Here is a 14552-nt window from a genome sequence, read left to right as displayed (position 1 = left end):
AAGGTAAAGAGGAGGTGGGGAGGAGAGGGGGATAGCCGGCAGGGGGGCGCCGGGGAAAAAAATTGTGCTCCCCTGCATTAAGGCAACTAAAATAGTTGGAGAATCTGTTGCTTTATTCATATATTCTGTCTGCCATTGGTAGGTGAAAGTAATGGTGCGTGGCTCAGTGGTAATGTCACTGAAGAGATGGATTTTGTCTCAAATTCCAATGTAAACTCCTTGTGACCTTTACCAAGACACTTTAGCCTCAGGCATCAGAATTACATTATTAACTGCAGTTGTAATCTTGTTCCTAATTTCTTTTGATTAATGTTAATGGTTTAAAAAGAGATACCAAAATAGAAAGAGAGGAGATAGTAACCGACCACATTAGTACGGATTAATACTACATTCTATAAATCAATGTTTATAGCACGTCAACTACCCAAATTAATCTAACATTAGATCTAAATCTAGACAATTGTTTGGAGATTCGTGACCCCTTCCGCTCTGGTTTAAACTCGCTCATCCCACTTTTAAGTAGCATGTCTTGTTATTTACCTGTGAATGACCAGGCTATTAAGACATTTCTTCCACCATTAGAAGGGTTAAGAGAGTGTTTGCAGGTAGTGTTAAAACCTGTAAGACGAGTATATCGTGGCGTGGTTACAGGCTTAAAAATTCTTTGGCCAACAAATTTTATTAAATAATCCTTACTTATGAGAAGAGAGACAGTTAAGTGTTTAACTATTTAATTTGTCATATTGGAAGTAGCATTGGGAACTTTTGTCTTTTGCTGTAAACCTTAGGTCAGGGGTGCGCACAAATATTAGAGTTGCACCCCCCCCCACCTTCTCACTCCTGTACTTGCACCCCCCTCACCTCTTGTGCCGGCGTCAAATGACGCCACGCGGTCACGTGACGTCACATGGCATCGCAGCATCATGTGACGCATCACAGCAGCCATCTGAATAAAGTTAAGTTGAGTAGCAGAGGGCTCACGCGATCCCCTGGCATTTAATTTAAATGCCTTGTGGAAGAGCGTGGGACATCTGCAACCGCCCGCGATCCCCCCAGAAAAATATCGTGCCCCCCAGTTTGCGCACCGCTGCCTTAGGTCACAATCCAAGTAGCACTCCTATTGACATACATGTTCTGAGCTTGCAGGGTGGTGTGTGTGTGTGTGTGTGTTCCAACATTAGAGTCTGGCAGTAAAGACATCTCATAACAAAAATCACTGGTATTAACAAACCATTCAAATCATACGATTTGCATTTATGCAAAAATATTGTATTCTAATCGACATCAAAGTTTTGGATCCAAAAACTAAACTAAGATAAAAGTGGAAGCGAGCAATTTAGATGATGTATGTAATTCAAATATAAAATAATTTGAGACACCAATTTTTTGCCAAGGTACTTTTAATATACAATGACAGAGGGTCAAAGATGGAATGTCCCATTTTAAAGTTCAGATTAGCACTTCATTCAAAAACGTTGACATGGGCTGTTAGGAAGCGATGCAATTGAAACTTTTGTCTGTTAGTCTGGGTTAAAAATTGGTTTATCAGATCTTGGTCACATGCCAGCAAGGTTTAGGCCACACCAAATCTGCTACCTTTAATTGACAGAGAAAGCAAGGAATATAATAGAAATAATACCCTAAGATTTAATAAATATTCTAAAAAGATGAGCAACACGTCTCCTCCCCGTGTAACCATCCCTCAAAGTGCTCACCTACATGAGCCAAGCAAAGGAGGGACAACATAGCTTTATACTGATCTAGATGTTACCACTCCAGTTACTATTGAAAACAATTGTTAAGATCACACACTGGTTATTTTATGCAATGTTTTGGGTTGACACCAAGAAAAGCATATACAAAATGTATTTCTGGCAGTCTACTGTTAACAAATGTTTTCTTACTTTAATAGATATACCCCTCATTCAACATCTTTTACCTTGGATGGAAACCTTAATCTACATTGAGATGCTAAGACCCAAGAATACGATGAAAGTTTAAGAAATGGCAGTTCAATATACTGCGAGACCAAGAATATCCAGTACCTGATATTACATTCATTTGGTCTTATCAAGTAAAAAAAAAACACAAGGCTATGGTGCTTTCTTTGGAAAATAACCATTGCAAAAGCATGAGGAAAACAAGACAAAACCTCAGTGATAATGAATGTTAATAGAGCAACAGAAAGCTTCAGTTACCCTCAAGTAATTCATCCCGCTGGGACACAGGGTTTCTTTCAGTCCGATACGGTGCAGTTACATCACGGCACCTACCCGTCTTAATAATAGATGGGAACCAGAGACCTGGTCACAACGCAGGTGATCAGGGTATTTTAGTTTGATCGGCCCATATAAAGCAGCCCACAAAACGAGTATTAGAAACAGTCTAACCTCAGGGGTCTCCAAACTCAGTCCTCAAGAGCCGCCAGCCAACAGGCCGGGTTTTATGGATATCCCTGTTTCAGCACAGGTGTTTCAGCACAGGTGGCTCAGTCTTTGACAGCCACCTGTGCTGAAACAGGGATATCCATAAAAGCTGGCCTGTTGGCGGCTCTTGAGGACTGAGTTTGGAGACCCCTGGTCTACCTTATAAAAAGTGAAAACGTCACTTTTTCAAACTGATGTTTGCCATTTTCTTTTTTTCCCTTTTTACATTTGCTCCTCTGGGAAAATAGACAATGCATTCAACCGTCATTTTAAATGTAATATTTGGAACTTAATGTTATGAAACGTTAAGGCGATTAACAACTTGGAGAAACTAGTAAAAGAGACAGGATCCCATGAAAACTATGCATTTACTATGACACAATGTTTAGAGATGCTAGAACTGTATACGAATGTTTGTTTACATTCTATTCTTGACTTCCATAATCGTGTTTTATACCAAGCTGCGAGAATGTACAATAAATCTCTCTGCCACAATCTAGGTTTCCGTGTACATTTTGATAGCTTCTCACAACTAGTATTTGGATTAGCTCAGGGATGTTTGTATATGTAATCTCCAACGAGAATAAGATAAGAGAATAAGATATGTATAAATTAACAACATTGCCAGGCTGCTTTACAAAAACACAAAATCATTCAGTAAATCCTCAATGATGCGAAGTGGGTTTTATAATATATATATATATATTTATTATTAGTGATCCGGTTTTGGGAAGGGAGGAAGGGAAGACTCTCGCAGGGGCTTCTTGGAATCTGTTTGATGTGAATAACACGGTGCTATATATTTATCTTTTTGTAAAATCATTTTAGTTTTTTCCAGTGTGGTAATTTTATTTAGAAAGAAAATGTGTTTAATCAGTGTTAACAATGGGGAAAAAACAAACAAAAACAAGCACAAATGTTAATGTTTATCGGTGCACTTTTTCATTCTCCCTTGTGATACCTTTGTCTCCGACCTGTAGCGGTGGGATTTTAACAGGAAATTATGGTTAATTTCTGTTTTTTCTCGCTTTTAACCAAAAATGGAAGATGACGGTGGTGGTGGTTTTCCGATTAAAACCTAAAACATGAATATATAGATCTCTCTCTATCTTTTTCTTTTTACTGCATATACCCATGCATTACAGACTATTCTTGCCGTAAACGTATTTCAGAGGTAGACAAAAATGAAAGAAAAAAAAAAAAAAATGACATCTAAAAATGTAGCAAACATTTTTCTGGGGTTAAGCGGGGTCACACAGTATGCGTATGTTCGGGTCTCTCCCCTCCAACAGCCTCCACTCGACTTTGGCTCCTAAAAATTACTCTCACACTCTCACACTCTCACACTCTCACACTCTCACACTCTCACACTCTCACACTCTCACACTCTCACACTCTCACACACCCCTATCCCCCCACCTGAAATTAACCTCACTCCTCCTCTCTCCCTCAATGAAACAGACCTCACCAAGTTCTCACTCCTCCCCTCACAGAGAGCAGGGCGGGCACACTCGCACTGCTGCAGCCTCGGCATCCTGTTCTCTGGTCCTTCACCCCCTCCGGCACTACACTCTGCGCAGAGCAGCTCTGAATGACCCGTCAGTCACAGCTGCCGCTCTCACCTGATCCCGCTTTGATGCCACGTTAGTAAAGCAGGATCGGGTTCACTGCGAGTGGCTGCAGCACAGTGACTGACAGGTCACTCAGCACCACAACACCCAGGCTCCAGGGATGAAATGTTAGGCGCCCGCACACCCAGGAAATCTCGATCTTCATCGCGAGTTGATGTTGTGACTTTGGGAGCCCGTGGCCATATTTCAAGTTTTTTCTGTTTAAAAAAAGGGTACCTTTCCCAAATAAAAAAAACAGCGTCTCACAAATCAGATTTGGGGACCCCAGATAAGCACAGGGTGACCTCCTGGTTCAGGATTGCAGCTTTAATCCTCTGAGTGCCAAAGTCCTACGGCCACTCTGGCACCCACGATCACGTGATCGCTCAGTCACTGATGACGCACGTCCTACTCCTTCCATTCCACTGATTGGTCGATCACGTTTGGAGCACACTAGAAAAACGGAACATTATTATTATGTAGCTATGTCATGGGGCCTCTGGAGTGCCAGACCCCATGGAGGTAGTGGCTACATCAAAAAGGGCACCCAAAAGGGTTAAAGTACTTGAAAGCTTGGGAAACTCCAGATAAAAACAGGCCTGATAAATTATCCCCAATTTCCCACATTAAACACTTTGCCGTGCCAAAATCAAGGTGTTTGGTTCATCTTCTCTATTTTTGTTTTAATTTTTTAGAACTATTTGTATACAGATTATGTTTATATAGTGAACTGTATATAGCAGGGACAACCTGCAAAATTCCATATACAGAGCTGCGTACACTGTTGGTGCTAAATGAGGGGAGGGAGAGGGAAAGAGAGGGAGCGCATGGGGGGGAATAAAAAGAATAAAATGAAAGTTGCCCCCCCCCCCAATTCATTAAGCTTCATTACAGGTTATAGAGGTGATGTGGTGCTCAAGCATGAAATCCCATCAGGTATAATGTGAGAGGTACACTTCTGGGACATAAATATTGTTTATTACAGGTTAACATTGACTTGAACGGGAGTTAAAGCCTCTTCAGGTGCATTAACCCGTAACGGAGCTTGACAAATAGCCCCACAAAGCTGGCACTGGGTTCCACACTTTAGACGCCAGTATCTTACGATCTGTGTGACTTCAATAACAAATAAAATGACCCATGCAAAGAGAGAGACACACACAGTCAGGACATAATAACAATAATCTGTTCCTTAGCAGGTCTAAATATTAGGTAAATACAACCTTAGATGAACAACAACACATGACATATTACACCGTCTCATGATTTATTTAACAAAAATAATGCCAAAAAAATGGAGAAGCTGTGTGTAAAAAACTAAGTACTGTACACCCTTACTGATTCCATAGGAATTAAGATGCCAAGTAGCAGACAGGTGCTTCTAATCAAATGCCCTTGATAAATTGATCAGCAGCAAGTGTGACCACCTTTATAAAAGCCGGAATTTTAGTAGTTTGCTGGTCTGGAGCATTCAGGTCTGTGTTAACACAATGACAAGGAGGAAAGACATCAGCAATGATCTTAGAGAAGCAATCGTTGCTGCCCATCAATCTGGGAAGGGTTATAAGGCCATTTCCAAACAATTTAAAGTCCATACTTCTACAGTGAAAGATTATTCAAAAGTGGAAAACATTCAAGAAAGTTGCCAATCTGCCCAGGAGTGTACGTCCCAGCAAATTCACCCCAAGGTCAGACTGTGCAATGCTCAGAGAAATTACAAAACCATACACTGGCTAGTGGGGCAGCGCTGTCACACACACACGTAGGAGGGTGAGCGACTCTGGGGACACCAGGGTGTTGTGTGCTCCGAGGCACCTTAGTACTTGGGGAGGTACACCCATCAAGGGTAAGGACACGGTGCAAGGGGAGCACTGTGAAGGGGTACGGCCCTGCGAGGATTGTATGTTTTGGAGTGTTAGTATTATTAGTCTGTGCAGTAAAACTGTTATACCTACACAAGTGTGTTTTATTGCATGGGGTCCTGTAACGGGGTCATTCCACACAGTAGAATCCCGTACAGGTGGAGGCGCTACCAATCACCAACTCAGGTATACCCCAGGTTCCCAGTAGCGGAGGCTCAGGTTTCCTGTGAGCCACAGGTATCGCACCGCACCACACACATCGCAGCCCCACATCTCCCAGGGGGTGGGGAAAGTGCGCTATACTTACATATTACAGAAATGTCAGTCCAAATGCATATTTAAAAAATGAAATAAAAACATTGAATAAAGTTAGGTGAATATGAACTCGTATAAATCCTTAATTTGATGCCAGACTTGCACAAATTATATCATCATTATGTTCTCCGCCTGTTAAGTTACCATAACATCCAAACCTATTATTTGTAGTGTTTCAGCAGTAGAGAAGCACTAGAAACATTGACAAACACACCAATCAGTAAAGAAACATAAGCCTTCCTGAATTCAGCACTCATGAACATTTCATTAAATTATTTTAGATGAATGCATATTTTTGTAAAACTAGGATCAACTAGACTCTTACTGCAGTGATCACCCATCTCCGAAGTTATAAAATATTTTAACGGACTCTGCCCAGAGAAGCGGTCATATTAAATAGCATTGGGGAAATGCACTACACCCCAGATAAAAACGTGGAGGCAAACCATGCGAAGATTAAAATAGGTGTCTCCCCCTTGCCCCATTACAAGTCTAGGTAAAGACCACTTTCCAAACTACGACCCAAGAAGCTGCCTCAACAAGAGTCCCCCCCCCCCATCCCCACAGTTGCCACTAGATAGCTTTAGAAGCAACAGGAGAAACACCCCGTGGAATTCTGGGATTTCAGAGCCCTGATCCAATATCCCATAGCTGATGTTCCTACTTTTATTTTCAGACAATGTGAGAGGAATGCTGTACACCTCAAAATAAAAAAATAATACAGTTACTGGTGCTCCAGTGTTTGCACGAAAGCCTGCGATCAGTCCTGGACAGATGAACAAAGGAACATAAGGCACAACGGATTTAGCAAATCAAACTCAATTATTGAGCCAACACGACGTTTCGACCATAATGGTCTTTTTCAAGTGACAATGTCGAAACGTCGTGTTGGCTCAATAAATGAGTTTGATTTGCTAAATCCGTTGTGCCTTATGTTCCTTTGTTCACCCACTTTTATTTTGTCACCAACATTTCAATATTTTGGGAGATGCTGATAAGAGCCCTCCCCCTTATGACTTAAGTCAGGGGTGGCCAACTCCAGTGCTCAAGGGCCACCAACAGGTCTAGTTTGAAGGATATCCCTGCTTCAGCACAGTTGGCTCAATCAGTGGCTCAGTCATTTTGTTTAAGCCGAGATATCGTTAAAACCTGACCTGTTGGAGGCCCTTGAAGACACACCTGACTTAAGTGTTACTTTATGCAGCACCACAGCAGGACTTTTTAGGTCAGTAACAATTTTGCCAAGCAGCACTCAAGGGGTTAAATCACACACAAGCAAAGATACGAATACTGTAACTATAGTTGAATTCTTTTAGTCCCTTGTTTGTACTATTAGCCAAAAATAATAATCAGGAACTTTAAACAAAACAAAACAAAACATTTAAACAAAAAAAAGGAAGCCAATGACGTAAAGGATTGAAATCAACAAACAAACCCCACCGTACCTTTGTGGCAAGCTGTGACACCGGGGACTGGACTTCATCTTGGAGCAACTGATCTTTACTCTAAAAAAAGAAAAATCCCAACACAGATGTTATTACCCAATTAGGAGTAACTTATCCAATTAGCAGAACATTTCCAAATATTGTGCTTAAGACCACGCTGTTAAACCGCTTTCTGATCAAACAGCTTAGACCTTAATCGTTTTACAAGCTTATTGATGTTCGCTAAATGTCATCATTGATGCCAGTTTTAAGGCCCTAATGATGGACTCGTTCCTCTTGGGTTCAAGACGAGGTGGAAGGTTTCAGAACTAGGAGATCTTGGCCGTATCCATCATTTGGCTTTGGATATAAAAGCAGACCATGGCGACCAGGTCAGAAATGCATTGGACATCATAAGAGGGTTGAGTTAGTGAGTGGTGTGAAAAACGTCAAGCAGATCAGGATGCCTGAACTGTCCAATATTAGGCTAAGGCCCCGCTCCCAGAGTCAGCGCACCCGCACTGCTGACAGGCGGTGCGCTGAGATACACAGACCGCGATATGCGGTCTGTAGGGAGCGGGAGCCGGAGCGGGAGGTGGGCGGTTTGACAGGGAGGGGGGGCGTGGCTTGAGCGGAGGGACCCGCTACTCTCCCCCCCCTCCCTCCACGGCTCGGGCTGGAGCTGGAAAGTAAGTTTAAACACACACACGCAGGCACTCATTCATACACACACACACACAAACGCGCGCGCACACACACACACACACACGCAGGCACTCACGCACTCATACACACACACGCGCGCACACACAGGCAGGCACTCACACACACACACACACACACAGACAGAGGCAGGCACTCACGCACTCGGGCACACACACACACACACAGACACACAGACAGGCACGCACGCACTCAGACACACACACAGGCAGGCACTCACCTGCTTTCACTCCACACTCCTCCCCGCTCCCCGAAGCCTCTCCTCCTCCCGAAGCCTCCCCTCCCTATTGGCTCACAGCCACACACGTCACGCGTCAACGCTAGGAAACACCATTCTCTGGTGTCTCCAGCGGCTGACGCGCCACAGCGTGTAGTCAGCTGTGCAGCCAGGGGGGACCGGGACCGGCTCGCGAGGATTCCCCTGCTGGTGGGGAACTCGCTACATTGCCGCCCGCGCCAACGAGCGCAGCGGGACCGAGGCCTTAGTCTGTGATGGAGAAAGACAAAGAACCTCTGGGTTATCTGCCATTTGCCAACATGCAGTACATATTGGGGCCTATGTAATCTGCCTTGGATCATATTGTGCCGGTGGAAGAAATTGAAACCCTTTGCCATACCACAGTAAGGTGGCACATCACAACTGCCCAAATCAGAAAGTGTTACAGGAAGACTAAAGCACCATTGTCTAGATACTTGGTGTCTCCAAAAGAGTAAACAGAAAAATAATAATGGTGCATTGCAGTTTTTTTTTCCATTACTTTTTAGAAACCAGATAATGTGCATTTAAAACCAGAACAGCCACTACTACTAAAAAAATAATAATAATAATAATACAAGAGATCTCAAGTGTGGTACAGAATGAGGGGTAAATTCTATTTAGGCCAAAGCGGCTGTTATGGAAAGTGCATTGAAATCTATCGCGATTGTCTGAAAAACAGCCAGACTGGCTATTTCAGAATATACAGAATTTATCCCATGCAGATCTGAATCACAATGGTAAATCCCACCCTCCACAGTTGTGTCCTTAAATAAAATATGGCATGTTCTGCACGATTACAGCGTTTGAAAGATTCGCTTGTTTGTGCTCACATTAGTCTCACATGTAGAACGAGAGAACTATTAAGTTACCATCTCTCGTGACTAATAGAGCTACGCGGTGCTCGAAAATAAAGCATGTAAACAGTGACCATTAGGACAAATTTACCCAAGTGACACATTCCCCCTCCTAAACTGCTTCTATTTGTCATGTGCAATCAAAAGGGCAACGTGATGGAAGGGACTATACAACCCATGGCAACGTTCCTCAATGTTACACAGAAAGGGGGCAGTGTTACGCATTTCACAGGTTTGCGATCCACTTTTGATTTATTTTAAATGAATGCCACCTATAGCTTTCACCACGGGTTAAGATAATGCAACAGAACAAGCACAGGAAACATGGGCACATGCAAAGTCCATTGCATCACATCAAGGGGGAGGAACGTACAGACGAGACCACGACTATCCTAAAGCTTGCCTTAAACTAGCCCGGTTACATTCTGGGTATGTGCTGGGCTTGTTTCAGGCAAATTTAAGGCATTTCTGCATTGACTAATGACCCATAGGATTAACACAGCAGGGGTCCCTGGCAGTCCCATTCAGTTTCAATGGGACTGCCAGGGACCCCCGCTGTTAATCTGATGGGCAATTAATCAATGCAGAAATGCTGGGGCTAGTTTAAGGCAAGTTTAAGGCATCTATTCAGCGTGTACCTGGGTCTTTTTGGCGATTGCCACTGGTTTGTGTTAGAATAGTCGCAGTCTCTGCTGTAGTTAATCATAACTACTTTATTTCAGGTTTCCCTCACCTATACAGTTTAGATCAGCGGTGCACAAACTGGGGGGTGCGAGATTGTCTGCAGGGGGCACGGGGTTTACAGAGGCCCCGCGCGCTTCCCGAAGGCACTTAAATTAAGTACCAGGGAAGCAGCAAAGGCCTCTGTAAACTGCACTTACCTTGCTTCTGGAGACGCTGCGGGTCAGGTGACGTCACGTTACCATGGAAACATGACGTCATGACGCCGGAGCCAAGGTAAGGGGGTGCGCGGAGATAGGGGAGCAGCCGGCAGGGGGCGCAGGAAAAAAAAATTGCGCTCCCCGGGTTTAGATCACCTCATCGCTAGGTAGCGCTTCTGTTTGTGTATATAGTTAATTTCATGTAACGCTTTCCTCCCAATGGGATTTAAAGCGCTTCACAATTACAATATTGCACGTGGTAAGCAGCATTGGACACAGGATTTTTATACAGTCCCTGCCCCGACCTTAAAATCTATGTTTTCGGTGTCTGGGGCACAGGGAGATAAAGTGACTTGCCCAAGATCACAAGGAGCTGATAACAGGAATTGAACCAGGTTCCTCGGCTTGAAAGTCAATTATTTTTGTCTCTATTGCACGATGATGTATGCAAAGCATCACAAACAAGATAAAATAGGTCTACAGATGATCACAGAATATCAAAATAAACAGTTGCAGGAGATTAAAGAACAGCCCTGATTACAATGCAACACTTCTCTGCAGATTATTCTTTAAAAAAAAAAACAAAACACATTTATTATAAGTGTGGATACAGGCACAAATTCTTGTAACCATTTTTGGAAATTGATCAGGTAAGGAAAGATCTGATAACCTACACAGTGACGATTAGAAGGCAAAACTCCTCCCAGAACCAAGCAGAGTCAGAGGAACATAATGCCATCTATATATTGGCAAGATAGAGCTGGCCTAGCCCGCATGGGTGGCTACAGCTATTGACCGGGGGGTGCGCCCCCCCCCCCACCAGCTAGGCTGGTGGTCGCGTGCGCGATCAGGGAAGGCAGTTGGGGCGGTTGGTTTTTTAAATAGAGCCAAGGAACAAGCAACTGCCACTTGTTCCTTGGCGTTCAAACTGTTTCCCACCCACCCATCCCTTTTGACTTAAGTTTAAAAAAAAAAAAAAAATTTGTTTCCGTGTTAATATTTCCTTATTTTGCAGATAAGTAAGAGAATATTTGAAACAAGGAAGAAAAGATTATGATGGAGGGGTCAGTGGACCAATTGCTTTGTCGCGGCGGCAGTTGGGGGGGGGGGTAGGTGCTTCTCCCGCCAGAAGTGGCTCGGGGCTGGTTATCGGGGGGTTTGAAGCGAGGGGGCAGGTCACCGGGACGTACTTCCGGGTGCCCCCTTTGCGTTGCCCAGCTCTGAGTATTCTGGCGCGGACAGGTGGTACGCTATCCCCATTTGTGTTTAATAAATAAGCTGCGGTCTTTTACCTCCATAAATGTGTCCTCTCGTTATTTGTATGTTTTTATGTAGAGGGTTTATAGGAGAGGGGGGGGGGGGGGGGGGAAGCTCGCGCCTCCTTGGTCATGCTTTTAAAACAGACAAAAGTACTAAAGACATGAACGGACTTCCTCCTCTCTTTCTAGGGCTGTGCCTTCCATGGAATGTTTACAATCCAAGTACTGTATGGAGATGCAAGTAGATACAACAGGAGTATATGTAGAGAAACAATATAATATGCTTTAGTAGAGCGGACAATCTACAATACATTCATAAGTGTGCAGAATAGATAGCAAAAAGTTAGGACAGGGTGGCCTGCTATATATATATATATATATATATATATATATATATATATATATATATATATATATATATATATATATATATATATATATATATATATCCCTACAAAATCCTCCCCCTTACTTTTAAGGCTGTACACCTCTACACTCCTCTTACACTCACCCCAAGGTTCTCACCTTTGCACATTTGACCTCTAAAGCCCTCTCCCTTCTCAAACCTTTTTCACTAATCTCTCCCTATTTATGGAACGCTCTTCCACTCAATATTCGTCAAGTACCTTCACTTTCCCCATTCAAAGCACATCTGAAAATGTACTTCTTAAAAGCAGCATCTTATTAAATGTTTTACGCCTGCTAGGAACTCCAGATGCACTTTACTTCTCAGGCTCTCCTTATCTTGTCATTTACCTGTTGCACTTATAACGACACACACACACACACACACACACACACACACACACACACACACACACACACACACACACACACTTCCCCCAAAACTGTCTCTGCTCATCTCACTTTCCTGGCTTCCCATCAACTTTCTGATCACCCACAAAGTACACCTCCGGACTGTCAAGGCTTCCCACTCATCTGCTCCTTCCTACATATATCAGCTTTGATTTCTCATTATGTCCCTGCTCACATGGTCTCCTTTACACCTTTGAATCTAACTGACCCTTTACCTGTGGAACTCTCTCACACTCGGTATATGCCAAGAACCTTCTCTCCCCACATACAGTACAAGTCAAAACTAAAAAAAAATAACTCCTCACCTCTTAAATTAAGCATGTCAATAGCCAAGACTCATGGCTACTGCCCCACACAGTCGCTCCTACCAATGATCTGTCATTCCCACTACAAATTTACAATACTGCACTTCTTCCCTCACCCGCTGTCTCTTAACCTATGCTTATAGTGCAGGCTATGGCGACGCGTCCACGTGACGTCAGCCGTCATAATAGCGCTAGCGAGACCGGGGGCGTGGCGGAGGCGTTAGCAGTCCGCCCTCACTGGCTGAACCGCTCACGTGCCGCTGTCACACGGCGATCAGCAAAAAAAAAAAAAAGTCAAAATCATAAGAATACCGGCAATTGAGACTGCTCCGTCGCGCCCACCATGGCCACCATGACGGACTGCATGTACTTGCTACGACGCTGCGCGACATCGCAGTAGCCAGTACTATAAGCGCAGCCTAAGTTTCCCAACACACCACTTCAATTGTAAGCTCTCAAGGGCACACATTTCCTTTCCTATTGTATGATTATGTTTGTTGCACTTATTATAATTCCCTGTATTGTATCTTTTGTAAAGTGCGCAGTATGCTCTAGACACCATGTATGTATATCTTTATTTATATAGCGCCATCCATTTACACCGCGCTTTAGAGCAGCAACACATGACAATATGGATAAGTGCTTCATACTGTACATAAAAGTAGACGGAGTCCCTGCCCCGAAGAGCTTACAATCTAAGTGTAAATAGAGATGTACATACAATAGCTGTAGAAATCTTCACAAAAGACAAAAATTCCTCCAGCACTCTTTTCAATTCAATAACCAAAATGTTCAATTTATTTAACATCAGTGCAAAGAGCAACAAATGTTTTTTTTGTTTTTTTAAATGCTGCTGTACTTGCACGGATTAAATAAACGGACCATTGCCACTTCCAATCCGTGCTTTGCAACACACAGTTGCTCCGTGCTAAGATCTGCATTAAAAAAATTGCACACGTGTTTTCACAGTTCTTTAAACCATCACCGGGGCGGATTGGTTCTTTCCCTTCCCTAAGGCAAAAGGTTTTAATTCATGTCCTCCACTCAGATTAACGCACTTTCATGTGAGCATAAAGGAATGCCCTGCGGCGGGGGGAGGGGGTAGAGAAAGTGTGAGGCTTTTTTCGAGGCATTCGTCAAAACAGTAGCAATTCACTTATAAACACGGTGATTAAACGGAAGTTTAAACGTGTATGCAGCCTGTTTGAAGACGATTGTATACATGCCAGGCCTCCTTTACCACCTAAAACAAGTCTCAGCGCTTCCTCTAGAACTGAACACAATGTAAGGGAAGATCAAAGTTAAGGGTTTGTGTGTTGAACTAGTGAGAAGTATACATAGAAGATAAATAGATTTAAAAAAAAAAAATACTTTAAAATCCATTCTATTTTTCACATCTAATTTAAAAAGGAATTAAAAAAAATAAAATAAAAATACTACAGCTACTAATCCCTTTGTTAGGGTGACCGGATGTCCCGGTTTAGCCTGGACAGTCCCTTTTTTATGTTCTGTCCCGGTTGCCCAACATTCTTTAAAATGTCCTGGTTTTGCCGATTATCCTGGTTTTGAACATCAGAGCAGATGGGGGGGGGGGGAGATGCAGCAGAGAGCAGAGGATGCCGGCAGGGAGGAGAGCGGAGGCCGGGTCTGCAGCTGCAGAGGGTGAATGCGGAGTTAGGCTATGCTTATAGTGCCGGTGACGTCAGGCTGCGGTCCCTGGAAAAATGAAATTGAGATGACTTTCAGCGATCGCGTCCAAGCCTTCGCTCCGTGCCTACTATAAGGCCCGGGCCATAGAGGGGGGGAGCCGTGCTGAGG

At 43.4% G+C, this 14552-nt stretch overlaps 1 protein-coding gene across 5 annotated transcripts in view; it reads right to left on the bottom strand.

The window, feature by feature from the left end:
• The window catches only part of TDRP (testis development related protein), a 133345-nt gene that overhangs the window by 53595 nt on the left and 65198 nt on the right, over positions 1-14552 (bottom strand). For 2 of the 5 annotated variants that reach the window (XM_075598238.1, XM_075598239.1), the window contains one exon: positions 7659-7718. The exons of the other annotated variants lie outside the window; for them this stretch is intronic. In XM_075598238.1, coding sequence (XP_075454353.1) covers positions 7659-7718 — 60 coding nt within the window. The remainder of the gene's footprint in view (positions 1-7658; positions 7719-14552) is intronic. 5 annotated transcript variants of the gene reach the window in all.

This window comes from Ascaphus truei, chromosome 4 (assembly GCF_040206685.1).
Source record: "Ascaphus truei isolate aAscTru1 chromosome 4, aAscTru1.hap1, whole genome shotgun sequence".
NCBI classification, from domain to species: Eukaryota; Metazoa; Chordata; class Amphibia; order Anura; family Ascaphidae; genus Ascaphus; species Ascaphus truei.
This window is presented reverse-complemented; position numbering and strand designations above follow the sequence as displayed.